At 45.1% G+C, this 14750-nt stretch overlaps 1 protein-coding gene across 1 annotated transcript; it reads right to left on the reverse strand.

Annotated features, from left to right (window-relative positions):
* Positions 1 to 972: 972 nt before the first annotated feature.
* mindy4b (MINDY family member 4B) lies at positions 973 to 11964 on the reverse strand. The gene is made up of 11 exons (XM_053321534.1): positions 11902 to 11964; positions 10100 to 10243; positions 8644 to 8763; positions 7970 to 8067; positions 3987 to 4152; positions 3806 to 3871; positions 3653 to 3723; positions 3140 to 3212; positions 2516 to 2692; positions 1191 to 1371; positions 973 to 1115 (listed from the first exon to the last, which is right to left on the reverse strand). Exons 1-11 carry the CDS (start codon positions 11962 to 11964, stop codon positions 973 to 975), a joined length of 1302 nt encoding a protein of 433 aa, XP_053177509.1.
* Positions 11965 to 14750: the final 2786 nt, after the last annotated feature.

Genomic DNA, 14750 nt, shown 5'->3' on the forward strand with positions numbered 1-14750 from the left:
CAGTTGAATAACTGAGTAGTTGCATCTCTACAGTCTGAGGTTACTTTTTATGACCACAGAACCAGAAACCTGATGTTTGCTTCATAACAGAAATAAACTTCTACCTGAGTCCTGATTTTATTTTGGTCTTAAATTACGATCAGAAGTCCTCCATCCATCTATCTATCTATCTATCTATCCATCCACCCATCCACCCATCCATCCATCCACCCATCCGTCCATCCATCCATCCATCCATCCATCCATCCATCCACCCATCCATCCATCTATCTATCTATCCACCCATCCACCCACCCACCCATCCATCCACCCACCCATCCATCCATCCATCCATCCATCCATCCATCCATCCACCCATCCATCCACTCATCCACCCATCCATCCATCCATCCACCCATCCATCCATCCATCCACCCATCCATCCATCCATCCACCCATCCATCCACTCATCCATCCATCCACCCATCCATCCATCCATCCACCCATCCATCCACTCATCCACTCATCCACCCATTCATCCATCCATTCATCCATCCATCCTCTTCCGCTTATCCGGGGTCGGGTCTCGGGGGCAGCAGCCTAAGCAGGAAGCCCAGACTTCCCTCTCCCCAGCCACTTCGTCCAGCTCTTCCCGGGGGAGCCCGAGGCGTTCCCAGGCCAGCCGAGAGACATAGTCTCTCCAGCGTGTCCTGGGTCTCCTACCGGTGGGACGGGCCCTGAACACCTCACCAGGGAGGCGTCCGGGAGGCATCCTGATTAGATGCCTCCCTGGTGAGGTGTTCAGGGCCCGTCCCACCGGTAGGAGACCCCGAGGAAGACCCAGGATCAGAAGTCCTGAATGAGAAAAAACCACCACTTAAATGATTTCAGATTTTTATTGTGTGTTGATGAGACGTAAGAACACAGTTATCAGGGTCAGAGGTCAGAGGTCGTCTCGGGGTCAGAGGTGGTCTCTGGAGCGGTTAGAGTCCGTCAGTAGAAAGGCGACGTGCCGTTCCAGCTGATGGCGGCTCCGTCCCACTTGGTCCTGATGGTCATCTCCAGAGAAGGAAACCTCTTCTCTGGGTCTCCGTCTGAGTCTCGGGGCGACGCCTCCCAGTGGTGAGAGTGAGTATCTGCAGGAGAGACGCAGAGTTAGAGATGAACAGACGGGTGGAGCACCCTAACCCGGCCGTGGTGGTGGTCCTCACCGACGGTCAGCGTGGCGAGGGTCCTCTGGGTGGGCTGGCCGGTGTAGAAGTAGAGGTGGAACAGATGCTCCATCTTCCAGTCGGACAGCAGCGAGCGGTTCAGACTGAACAGGACCGAGAAACTGCTGTTGATGCAACAAACCCAGACTGGAAACCTGGGGGTCTTCAACATGCTGCCCACCTGCACACACAGGTCAGATACTGCATACTACATCACTATAATACTGCAGTACTTTTACTGTAATACTGCATACTACATCACTATAATACTACAGTACTTTTACTGTAATACTGCATACTACATCACTATAATACTGCAGTACTTTTACTGTAATACTGCATACTACATCACTATAATACTACAGTACTTTTACTGTAATACTGCATACTACATCACTATAATACTGCAGTACTTTTACTGTAATACTGCATACTACATCACTATAATACTGCAGTACTTTTACTGTAATACTGCATACTACATCACTATAATACTACAGTACTTTTACTGTAATACTGCATACTACATCACTATAATACTGCAGTACTTTTACTGTAATACTGCATACTACATCACTATAATACTGCAGTACTTTTACTGTAATACTGCATACTACATCACTATAATACTGCAGTACTTTTACTGTAATACTGCATACTACATCACTATAATACTGCAGTACTTTAACTGTAATACTGCATACTACATCACTATAATACTGCAGTACTTTTACTGTAATACTGCATACTACATCACTATAATACTGCAGTACTTTTACTGTAATACTGCATACTACATCACTATAATACTGCAGTACTTTTACTGTAATACTGCATACTACATCACTATAATACTGCAGTACTTTAACTGTAATACTGCATACTACATCACTATAATACTGCAGTACTTTTACTGTAATACTGCATACTACATCACTATAATACTGCAGTACTTTTACTGTAATACTGCATACTACATCACTATAATACTGCAGTACTTTTACTGTAATACTACATACTACATCACTATAATACTGCAGTACTTTTACTGTAATACTGCATACTACATCACTATAATACTGCAGTACTTTTACTGTAATACTGCATACTACATCACTATAATACTGCAGTATCAGAGTACTTCTGCTCCTTTATCTCTGTATTTAAATGATATCACGTCTCTCCCGGCTCGGCTCTGATCTGTTATCTAATAAATATTAGTAACATCAGTAGCACGAGCACGTTTCTCTTCATGCTTTATTACCTACAGGTTAATAAAAGTTTAAAAGGTATCATCAGTAGAAGTGAGGAGGAGAAGACGGGACCTGTGGCAGTCGTCCTCTCTCCATCTGCTCTCGGCTCCAGGTCAGATATCCCACGTTGCTGCGGCTCAGGACGCCCTGCAGGGGGCGCTCCAGAGCCCGGCCGTCCTCCCCGAAGTACCGAGCCCCGTTAAACACGTGAGGACTGGCTCGGCCCGTCAGCAGCAGGTTCAGCAAAGCCTGCAGAGCGACCAGAGACAAGAGCCTGGTTCACCTCCAAGTCTACAACCTGATAAACTTCTTTCCTCTGTCCTTCTTTCCTCTGTCCTTCTTTCCTCTGTCCTTCTTTCCTTTCCTCCCTTCCTTCTTTCCCCTGTCCTTCTTTCCTCCCTTCTTTCTTTCCCCTGTCCTTCTTTCCTTCCTTCCTCTTTTCCTTTCTCCCTCCTACCTTCCTTCCTTCCTTCTTTCCTCAGTCCTTCTTTCCTCTGTCTTTCTTTCCTTTCCTTCCTCCTTCCTCCCTTCCATCCTTCCCTCTTTCCTTCCTTTCTTTCCTTCCCTCCTTCCTCCCTCCCTCCCTCCTTTCCTTACTTCCTCCCTCCCTCCTTTCCTTCCTTCTTCCTTTCCTCCCTCCTTCCTCCTTCCTTCCTTCACTCGAGGACAACAGGAGCGTTAAGTTGAGTTTCTTACCTGACGACAGACGAAGTTTCCCAGGCTGATGTAGAGCAGGTGAGACGTGGAGGAGTCCAAGTCCTCCCTCAGCCTGAGAGAGACAGGAGGACAGATTACCACACTGTCACCATGCAGAGCTGCCTAACCCAGCAAGTTTAAAAGGTATCAGCAGGAGGGAGGGAGGAAGGAAGGAAGGAAGGAAGGAAGGACGGAGGAAAGGAAGAAAGGGAGGAAGGACAGATTACCACACTGTCACCTTGCAGAGCTGCCTAACCCCAACCCAGCACATTTGTTCTTTATGCTTTATTACCTACAGCTTAAGAAAAAGTTTAAAAGGTATCAGCAGTAGAAGTAAGGAGGGAGGAAGGAAGGAAAGGAGGGAGAAAGGAAAAGATGAAGGGAGGATGAAGGAACTATTTCCTGCAGATTATTTCATGGTGTAAAATGTGTCGGCTCATACTAAACCATGTCATACCTCAGTTAAAGGTTCATAGAGGTGAGTAATGTGAGTAATGTGAGTAATGTTGGTACCTGTCGACGGTGCGGGAGCAGATGAGGCTGTACAGGAACAGGATGACTCCATGACTCCCCTCCTCCTTAAACTACCAGAGAACAAGTCAGCATCATAACCCTCTGACATCATTATCTAATAGTGTAAAGTCTGGCCTCGGTAGGTTTACTCACACACTGAATGTGATCATGGATGAACTTCCTGACGTCTTCTTTCTTGTTAAACGTGAACAGCTGCAGCTAAAACACAGCCCACAGTTTTTACATGACGGTAACTAAAGCCTCTAAAGAATATTTTTAGTAAGCATCTTTAACTTGTTAAACTCTTATAATCAATGAAATCCGTGTCTGGTACCCTCTCTGTGAAGTTGTCCAGTTTGTAGTCCAGGTGAGGTGTGATGCAGTAGTCTTCGGTTACCAAGGTAACGGTGGCACTGAGCTCCTCACCGGCCAACCAGAGGCTGTCGGACAACGCTGCCGCCAACGCCTTCTCCTGCTCCCGCTGTCCTACCTCACACAGACTGGAGACACAAGGTACGTGGAGGGGGGGAGACCTAGTTATTATGGGTCTAAATAAAGTCTCGCTAACTATATTATACATAGGGTGACAGAAAACACAGAGGCAGTGCTCAAGTGGGAGCCATCCAGTGTCATGACTTCTTTCACTTCCTTGAAGCTTTCTTACCCCAGATGGTAGAGACATGGAGAGAGAGATAAGTGGGTAGCGGTTTAAAAAGAGATGTATTTTAAATATGTTTCCATTAAATCTAAGAGAATTGCTTGTGTGTGTTTGTTTTGAATCAGAGATATTATTATTATTATTATTATTATTATTATTATTATTATTATAACTATATATATATATATATATGTATATGTATATATATATATATATATATATATATATGTATATGTATATGTATATGTATATATATATATATATATATATATATATATATATATATGTATATGTATATGTATATGTATATGTATATATATATATATATATATATATATATATATATATATATATATATATATATGTAGGTTGGTGAGATTCTCCTCTAATCCTGAAGTATACTTGAGAGTAGCTGTGAAGTTCTGCTTGGGTCGCCATGACACTTTTTGTCATCTATCACCTTTGCCGTGTCCAGATGTCTTTGAGAATGTGCACACCAAAGTTTTGAACCCCACCAAATGTAGAATAAACAGAATTGTATCCACTATGTTTGTTTTGTACGTTCAGTACTGTGCAAAGGCTCTAGGCCGGGCATGTCCAAACTATTCCACAAAGGGCCATGTGGCTGCAGGTTTTCATTCCAGCCAAGCAGGACCACACCAGACTTGATTCAATTAATCAGCTGATCTCAGTCTTCAGACAGCTGAGATGTCAAATGGTGTGCTCTTGATTGGTTGGAACTAAAACCTGCAGCCACATGGCCCTTTGTGGAAAAGTTTGGACATTCCTGCTCGAGGCACTTTACATTCTTCTCCATAATGTAACATCATCAGGGAGTCTCTGATGGTCCCAAAGAGTCCAAACATGCAGCCGGAGTCATAAAGAACCGTCTTAATCAACAAGAAGAACAAGGACTCCTGCAGCAGATGGTTCTGGAGTCATTCTGGGATTAACAAGAAGAGACAGGCGCCCAAATCCACAGAAGAAGAAAATGACCTGTGGCCCCTTCCTGCAAAGATGGAGGAACAACATCCAACCTGCTGAGTACCTGAAACACTGTGTGCTGGTTTACCGAGGAGAACTGACAAAGCTGCTCACTGATAAAACTGATTTCATTTAGATATTTTTGAAAGTTTTCTTACTTAAAATGCCAAAAGCGTTTACACAGTACTGTATATCATGGCCTTTAGGGACCACAAGGAACTCAGACATCTGAAAGGAACTCAGGAAAAATTGCTGCTTCATCCCCTTCTGGACTCTGGAGGTTATGTGGGCAGATCTCGAGGCAGACCTCAGAACACAGTGGATTATATATCTGATTTAAGGAGCTCTGACAGGAAGGAACTGGAGGAACTACTGCTCCTTCATGTGGAGTGGAGTCAGTCAAGGTGCTTTAGACATCTGATCAGGATTGATTACAACAAGATTACAAGCGTCTAAGTGAATTCTCTTACACGGTGGCTTGATTCACACTTAGAGACGTCTAGAAGGAGCTGCTCCGGTCAGCTGAGGTGGTCTGAGCATCTGTTGGACAGTTTGGGTAATAATTTTGCTTTCTGCTGCTATTGACACAACTGACTGCTTTTAATAATCCCAGAACTTTGACGTCAGGGTTTTGATGGAAGTGTTGGTTCGATGGTCATTTTTCCGACTCCAGTCTCAAACGATCACGTTGCGGGGGATTTGTTTTCATGCGACATGATCTTGTTAACGGATGGAAGTATCATCTTCACTCTGAACATGTCAAACAGGATGATGTAACGAAGACTAAATCCTCACTTGTAGGCATGGGCCGGTTACCGGTTTCAAGGTTTACCACGGTATGAAAAAGTCACGGTTTCAAAACCACTAAAATTTTCCGTCACACTGTTTCTGCGGTACGATACAGTCTGTGGGTATGATACAGTCTGTGGGTATGATCCAGTCTGTGGGTATGATACAGTCTGTGGGTATGATCCAGTCTGTGGGTATGATACAGTCTGGGGTATGATACAGTCTGTGGTATGATACAGTTTGTTGGTATGATACAGTCTGCGGTATGATACAGTCTGTGGTATGATACAGTCTGTGGGTATGATACAGTCTGTGGTATGATACAGTCTGTGGGTATGATACAGTCTGTGGGTATGATACAGTCTGTGGGTATGATCCAGTTTGTTGGTATGATACAGTCTGTGGTATGATACAGTCTGTGGTATGATACAGTCTGTGGGTATGATACAGTCTGTGGGTATGATACAGTCTGTGGTATGATACAGTCTGTGGGTATGATACAGTCTGTGGTATGATACAGTCTGTGGTATGATACAGTCTGTGGTATGATACAGTCTGTGGGTATGATACAGTCTGTGGTATGATACAGTCTGTGGGTATGATACAGTCTGTGGGTATGATACAGTCTGTGGTATGATACAGTCTGTGGGTATGATACAGTCTGTGGGTAAGATACAGTCTGTGGGTATGATACAGTCTGTGGTATGATACAGTCTGTGGGTATGATACAGTCTGTGGGTAAGATACAGTCTGTGGTATGATACAGTCTGTGGGTATGATACAGTCTGTGGGTATGATACAGTCTGTGGTATGATACAGTCTGTGGGTATGATACAGTCTGTGGTATGATACAGTCTGTGGGTATGATACAGTCTGTGTGGTATGATACAGTCTGTGGTATGATACAGTCTGTGGTATGATACAGTCTGTGGGTATGATACAGTCTGTGGTATGATACAGTCTGTGGTATGATACAGTCTGTGGTATGATACAGTCTGTGGTATGATACAGTCTGTGGTATGATCCAGTTTGTTGGTATGATACAGTCTGGGGGTATGATACAGTCTGTGGTATGATACAGTCTGTGGTATGATACAGTCTGTGGTATGATACAGTCTGTGGTATGATACAGTCTGGGGTATGATACAGTCTGTGGTATGATACAGTCTGTGGTATGATACAGTCTGTGGTATGATACAGTCTGGGGTATGATACAGTCTGTGGGTATGATCCAGTTTGTTGGTATGATACAGTCTGTGGTATGATACAGTCTGTGGTATGATACAGTCTGTGGGTATGATACAGTCTGTGGGTATGATACAGTCTGTGGGTATGATACAGTCTGTGGTATGATACAGTCTGTGGTATGATACAGTCTGTGGTATGATACAGTCTGTGGGTATGATACAGTCTGTGGTATGATACAGTCTGTGGGTATGATACAGTCTGTGGTATGATACAGTCTGTGGTATGATACAGTCTGTGGGTATGATACAGTCTGTGGGTATGATACAGTCTGTGGGTATGATACAGTCTGTGGTATGATACAGTCTGTGGGTATGATACAGTCTGTGGGTATGAGCGGGTTTTTTTTTTAATGTGACGTCTCATCACAGAGAGAGTGGAGGTCCCTCAGGTCGTGTGCAGCTGCAGCGTAAAGTCAACCCCTCCCGTACTCCGGTTGCTGTTACAAGCAGGTAGCTCTGCAGGCTGTATGATGGCTGAAGGAGCCCCCCGAACTTTCCCCCCCCGTCTAAAAGCACCAAGTCAGCTGTATTTATACTTCGGCTACCGTAAAAAGACAGACATTTTATAGCCGTAATCATAATACCGTGAAACTGTGATATTTTTACCTAAGGTTATCATACCGGCCCATGCCTACTCACCTGTGCAGCGTCCGACCCTCTGAGCTGCTCTGCCGGCTGAACAGCAGGTATTTAATGATGCGAGCCTGGACGACCATCTGAATGGCCCGAGCCCCTCCCTGAAACACACACATGGTGTAGCAGTATCAGCAGGTGAAAGGCGTTAGGAAGGAGGAAGGAAGGAAGATAGGGAGTAAGGAAGGAAGGAAGGAAAGGAGTTAGGAGGGAGGATGGAAGGAAGAAAAGAAAGGAGTAAGGAGGGAAGGAGGAAGGAAAGGAGGGAGTAAGGAAGGAAGGAAAGGAGGGAGGATGGAAGGAAGAAAAGAAAGGAGTAAGGAGGGAGGGAGGAAGGAAAGGAGTAAGGAGGGAGGGAGGAAGGAAGGAAAGGATGAAGGAAGGAAGGAAGGAAAGGAGTAAGGAGGGAGGTAGGAAGGAAGGAAGGAAAGGAGGGAATGAAGGAAGGAAAGGAGTAAGGAGGGAGGGAGGAAATGAGTAAGGAGGGAAGGAGGAAGGAAAGGAGGAAGGAAGGATTTATTGTGATGATTCATAGCAGTAGTAGCAGTGTTATATAGTAGTAGTACATCTGTAGCAGTATCAGCAGGTGAAAGGAGTTAGGAAGGAGGAAGGAAGGAAGGAAGGAAGGATGTTATAGTAGTAGTAGTACATCTGTAGCAGTATCAGCAGGTGTTTCTCACCCTGTCCGTCTCCAGAGCGAAGGATAACTCTGAGTTCGGCTCTCTGAACTGGAAGAAAGATTTCCTCCACTCGTAGTTGAAGACATGAAACGTTCCACCAAATAAAATCCTCCTCAGGCTCTAAACAGGAAGAGAAACAACCACAGGAGCTCCGTACTGAGTGGGAGAGGAACTGCTTTCTCTCATGCATGGTCACAGATTTGAGAAGTAGGTTTGAACTTCTTACTAAAGCAGACCAGACAAGATAAAGAAAGGGTTACAAATACCCATAAACCCCCCCCCTCCAAGTCTACAACCTGATAACCTTCTTTCCTCTGTCCTTCTTTCCTTCCTTCCTTCTTTCCTTTCTTCTCTCCTTCATTCCCTCCTCCCTTCCTTCATTCCTCTGTCCTTCCTTCCTTCCTTCCTTCCTCTGTCCTTCTTTCCTTCCTTCTTTCCTCTGTCCTTCTTTATTTCCTTCCTTCTTTCCTCTGTCCTTCTTTCCTTCCTTCCTTCCTCTTTTCCTTTCTCCCTCCCTCCCCCTTCCTCCCTTCCTTCCTTCCTTCCTTCCTCTGTCCTTCTTTCCTTCCTTCCTTCTTTCCTCTGTCCTTCCTTCCTTCCTCTTTTCCTTTCTCCCTCCCTCCCTCCCTCCTACCTTCCTCCCTTCCTTCTTTCCTTCCTGAAGACCAGACCACACAAGATAAAGAAAGGGTTACAAATACCCATAAACCCCCCCCCCCCCTCCAAGTCTACAACTTGATAACCTTCTTTTCCTTCCTTCCTTCTTTCCTTTCCTCTGTCCTTCTTCCCTTCCTCCTTTCCTCTGTCCTTCTTTCCTTCCTGAACCCCCCCTTGTGTCCCCACAGCTGTGTTTACATAACCGGTGTGTTTGGTGTGATCAGTTTAACATCCAGACAGCAGCAGACAGTGTCAGGTGACCCGTTCATGTTTCCTCTGACACACACTTTATGTTTTGGTCACTCCGTCTCACCTGCGTCAGATGAGGGGAAGGACGGAGGAAAGAAAGAAGGAAGGAAAAGAAAGGAAGGAAGGAGGGAGGGAGGGAAATAAGGAAGGAAAGGAGGAAGAAAGAAGGGAAGGAAGGAAGGGAAGGAAAGGAAGGAAAGGAGGGAGGAAGGAGGGAGGAAAATAAGGAAGGACGGAGGAAGGAAGGAAGGGAGGAAGACAGAAGGAACAGAGGAAGGAAAGGAAGGAAGGGAGGAACAAAGAAGGAAGGAAAGGGGGGAGGAAGGAGGGAGGAAAATAAGGAAGGAAAGGAGGAAGAAAGAAGGGAAGGAAGGAAGGAAGGAAGGAAAGGAGGGAGGAAGGAAAAGAAGGAAGGATGGAGGAAAGAAGGAAAGGAAGGAAGGGAGGACGGAGGAAAGAAGGAAGGAAGGGAGGAACAAAGAAAGAAGGAAAGGAAGAAGAAAGAAGGGAAGGAAGGAAGGAGTGGTGAGTGTTTGTCACTCCGTCTCACCTCCGTCAGATGAGGGGTGACTGGTGTTCCTCCGAGGCTCGGGGAGATGACCAGCCTCCTGGGGATGGAGCAGAGCGCTGGGAGGGTCTTGGAGGGTGGAGGGGTCTCCTCCTGCTCCTCCTCCTTCCCCACATCCACCAGCCTCTGAGGAGGACAGGAAACACCTCACAGTCTAAATCTACTTCCTGCCCCCAAGACAATGAATCCTAATAACTTTGGTGATCTTCTGACTTATTTATGGTAATATCTCAACAACTATTGGATGGCTTATCGTGGAATTCCTTTGATAAATTTATGTTCACGTTAGGAACATAAATCGTCTACAAAAAATAGTGAAAGAAGCCAGTAAGGTAATTGGCATGCAGCAGGGTTCTCTCTCAGAGATCTTTGACAGGCTTGTCTTAAAAAAAGCACGGTCAATCTTGTCCAGCTCTGATCACTTTTGGAGGAATTCATTCCCCTGTCATCTGGACGGAGATTTAAACCTCGAGCACGAAACAAATAGGTTCAAATTTTCTTTTATCCCACGTACATCAACACAGTTAATCTGTACAACCCAGGTGGGGAGTTCCTGTCCTCTGAAAAGAAGCCAACCAGGAAGTAACTTAGAGCTGCATTCTATCAAAAGGCCACCAGGGGGCGACCGTCTCTATACAAGTCAATGGAGAATTCACCAACTTCTCACTTGATTTCTAACCTCAGTAAACGTTTTCAAAATGTGTTTATGGTCTCAATCGCTAGTTTAAAGCCTTCTTCAATGCAGTATGATGTTCATTTGGGACATTTTGGCCTCCCTGATTTTATATTTGACGATAAAGCAGGGTATGCATTAGGGCGGGGCTACGTCCTGATTGACAGGTTGATTGACCAATGTCCTCCAGATCCAGCCCTCGTAACCATAGCAACCTCCCCGCTCCGCCGTTGGTCCCGCCCATACGTCCGTCTATGACTCCGCCTCATACCTATATAAGTAGAATCAGTGTTTTTATTTTTCCCAGCATGCACCTGAAATTTTCAAGATGGCGCTGCCTAGATTAGAAACTATTGGCTTCCGAGCAGCAGTCCACAAACCAATGGGTGACGTCACGGATGTTACGTCCATTTCTTTTATACAGTCTGTGGTACAACCCCTAAAAAACAACATTTCTTTTTTTTTGTTCGGATTGAGATTGTTCTTATCAAGTTTGGTTGTGTTGTATGTCGCTGTTTATTTATCTATTTATGGTTGTTGTGTTAGATGTTTTTTGTTGCTGTCGCTGCAAACCTAATTTCCCCTCGAGGGACAATAAAGCTCTGAACTGGATGTATTATAATAACTTGATCCTGTGACAGTAATAGTAGTCATTTTAGGGCTGGTAGCAGCAGTAGTAGTAGTGGTAGTTGTAATGGTAGTAGAAGTAGTATTACTGGTAGTAGTGGTAGTTGTAATGGTAGTAATGGTAGTATTACTGGTAGTAGTGGTAGTATTACTGGTAGTAGTGGTAGTTATAATGGTAGTAGTGGTAGTATTACTGGTAGTAGTGGTAGTTATAATGGTAGTAGTGGTAGTTGTAATGGTAGCAGTGGTAGTTATAATGGTAGTAGTGGTAGTTATAATGGTAGTAGTGGTAGTTGTAATGGTAGCAGTGGTAGTTATAATGGTAGTACTGGTAGTTATAATGGTAGTAGTGGTAGTATTACTGGTAGTAGTAGTAGTTGTAATGGTAGTAGAAGTAGCAGTGGTGCTAATAGTGATATATCAGCATATTAATCATATTCACAGTTGAGTCAGAAGGATGTTAATAATAATTGTCATCACTCACGTCAGGATTCTTGTTGACTTCCTGTTGAAGCAGCCCAATGTAGTCCAGCCTGCAGTCTGTCATCACCAATAAGAATAACTACTAACTAGGTTTAGTACTTTACCATTATGGTCAAAACTCTTGGTACTAGTTAAACTAATAAAGCAGCTAGTCTAATATAATACTGACACTAGCTCTTCTGGTGGTGTTGCTGTAGTTGTATTACTGGTAGTTGTAATGGTAGTAGTGGTAGTTATAATGGTAGTAGTGGTAGTTATAATGGTAGTAGTGGTAGTTGTAATGGTAGTAGAAGTAGTATTACTGGTAGTAGTGGTAGTTATAATGGTAGTAGAAGTAGTATTACTGGCAGTAGTAGTAGTTATAATGGTAGTAGCAGTAGCAGCAGTAGCAGTGGTGGTAATAGTGATATATCAGCATATTAGTCATATTTAAAGTTGAGTCAGAAGGATGTTAATAATAATAGTCATCACTCACGTCAGGATTCTTGTTGACTTCCTGTTGAAGCAGCCCAATGTAGTCCAGCCTGCAGTCTGTCATCACCAATAAGTCCCGAATAACTACTAACTAGGTTTAGTACTTTACCATTATGGTCAAGACTCTTGATACTAGTTAACTAATAAAGCAGCTAGTCTAATATAATACTGACACTAGCTCTTCTGGTGGTGTTGCTGTAGTTGAACCTCTCTGTCAGGTATCCGTAGGAACAGGTGAGCAGCATGCAGACGGAGGCAGCAGGTAGATACACGGACCCTCACCACTGAAACTGAACACTGAGTGTGTGTGTTACAGGATCAGATTCACACAGAGCGGCCGAGTGAAAGCTGAACTGAGTGCAGTGGAGGGAGGGAGGAGGGAGGGAGGAAGGAAGGGAGGGAGGGAGGAAGGAAGGAAGGAAGGAAGGAAGGAAGGGAGGGAGGGAGGGAGGGAGGGAGGGAGGGAGGAAGGAAGGAAGGAAGGGAGGGGGGAAGAAGGAAGGAAAAAGGAAGGAAGGAAAGGAGGGAGGAAGGAAGGAAGGGAGGGGGGAAGAAGGAAGGAAAAGGGAAGGAAGGGAGGGAGGAAGGAAAGGAGGGAGGAAGGAAAGGGAAAGAAGGAAGGGAGGAAGGAAAAGAAAGGAAGGAAGGAGGGAGGAAAGAAGAAAGGAAAGAAGAAAGGAAAGGAGGAAGAAAGAAGGGAAGGAAGGAAGGAAAAGAAAGGAAGGAAGGAAGGAAAGAAGAAAGGAAGGAAGGAGGGAGGAAAAGAAGGAAGAAAGAAGGTAAGGAAAGAAGGGAGGAAGGAAGGAAGGAGGTAAGGAAGGGAGGAGGGAGGGAAAGAAAGAAGGAAGGAAAGGATTAGATTCACACAAAGCGGCCGAGTGAAAGCTGAACTAAGTGCAGTGGAGCGTCCAGTCCAGCAGAGGGCAGAGCTGAGCCAGAGGGAGGGAGGGAGGGAGGGAGGGAGGAAGGAAGAAGGGAAGGAGGGAAGGAAAGAAGGAAGGAAAGGATCAGAGTGAAAGCTGAAGTGAGTGCAGTGGAGCGTCCAGTCCAGCAGAGAGCAGAGCTTGAGCCAGAGGGAGGGAGGGAGGGATGGAGGGAGGAAGGAAGAAGGGAAGGAGGGAAGGAAAGAAGGAAGGAAAGGATCAGAGTGAAAGCTGAAGTGAGTGCAGTGGAGCGTCCAGTCCAGCAGAGAGCAGAGCTGAGCCAGAACACACATCAGTACTCTGTTAGACCAGGACTCAAGACTCCTCTGAGGGAAGGAAGGGAGGGAGGGAGGGAGGGAGGGAAGGAGGGAAGGAGGAAGGAAAGGAGGGAGGAAGGAAGGAAGGAAGGACGGAAGAAAGGAAGGAAGGACGGAGGAAAGAAGGAAGGAAAAGGGAAGAAAGAAGGGAGGGAAGGAAGGAAGAAGGAAGGAAAAGAAAGAAGGGAAGGAAGGAAGGACAGAAGAAAGAAGGAAGGAAGGGAAAGATGGAAGGAAGGAAGGAAAGGAGGGAGAAAGGAAGGAAAGAAGGAAGGAAGGAAGGAGGGAGAGAGAAAGGAAAAGATGAAGGGAAGACGGAGGAAAGAAGGAAGGAAGGGAGGAACAAAGAATGAAGGTGGGGAGGAAGGAAGGAAGAAGGAAGAAAAGAAGGGAGGAATGAAGGAAAGGAAGAAGGAAAGGAGGTAGGAGGGAAGCAAAGGAAGGAAGGGAGGAGGGAGGAAAGAAGGAAAGAAAGGAGGGAAGGAAGGAAAGGAAGGAAGGACTGAGGAAAGAAGGGAGGAAGAAAGAAGGAAAGGAGGCAGGAGGGAAGGAAAGAAAGAAGGAAAGGAAGGAAGGACGGAGGAAAGGAGGAAGGGAGGACAGAAGAAAGAAGGGAGGAAGGGAGGAACAAAGAAGGAAGGTGGGGAGGAAGGAAGGATGGAGGAAAGAAAGAAGGAAAGGAGGTAGGAGGGAAGTAAAAGAAGAAGGAAGGAAGGAAGGAAAGAAGGAACAGTCAGAACAGACGGGTCAGGAGAACCAATGAACTGCAGATTTACTGTCCTAACAGCAGTAATACTAGTAATAGTATGGTAGTAGTCATAGTACACACACACACACACACACACACACACACACACACACACACACACACACAAACACACACACACACAGATGGATGATGAACACTTACAATTCCATGTGTCGACTGCAGCCTGTCAGGAAAATAACATTCATAAAATTAAAACTGTGATGGAGGAGATCTGAAGGTTTAAGGAAACAAGGAAACAGGAAGTTAATGTTACATATAGGCAGCTACAACCATCAATCAGTCAGTCAGTCAGTCTACAGTTGGTGTTTGGTGAAAACTTGCCTCCGGTTCTGCAGATCAGACACCTGGACGAGGATCTGCTGTAGCT

This window comes from Scomber japonicus, chromosome 6 (assembly GCF_027409825.1).
Source record: "Scomber japonicus isolate fScoJap1 chromosome 6, fScoJap1.pri, whole genome shotgun sequence".
NCBI lineage: Eukaryota > Metazoa > Chordata > Actinopteri > Scombriformes > Scombridae > Scomber > Scomber japonicus.

What these genes read in the sequence shown, in the direction of transcription:
- mindy4b (XM_053321534.1), bottom strand. Translation starts at nt 11,964, where the DNA reads ATGACAGACTGCAGGCTGGACTACATTGGGCTGCTTCAACAGGAAGTC. An exon ending in AAGTCAACAAGAATCCTGAC is followed by an intron (nt 10,244 to 11,901) that starts GTGAGTGATGAC and finishes TGTCCTCCTCAG; the next exon opens with AGGCTGGTGGATGTGGGGAA. An exon ending in GAAACTTCGTCTGTCGTCAG is followed by an intron (nt 2,693 to 3,139) that starts GTAAGAAACTCA and finishes GTCGCTCTGCAG; the next exon opens with GCTTTGCTGAACCTGCTGCT.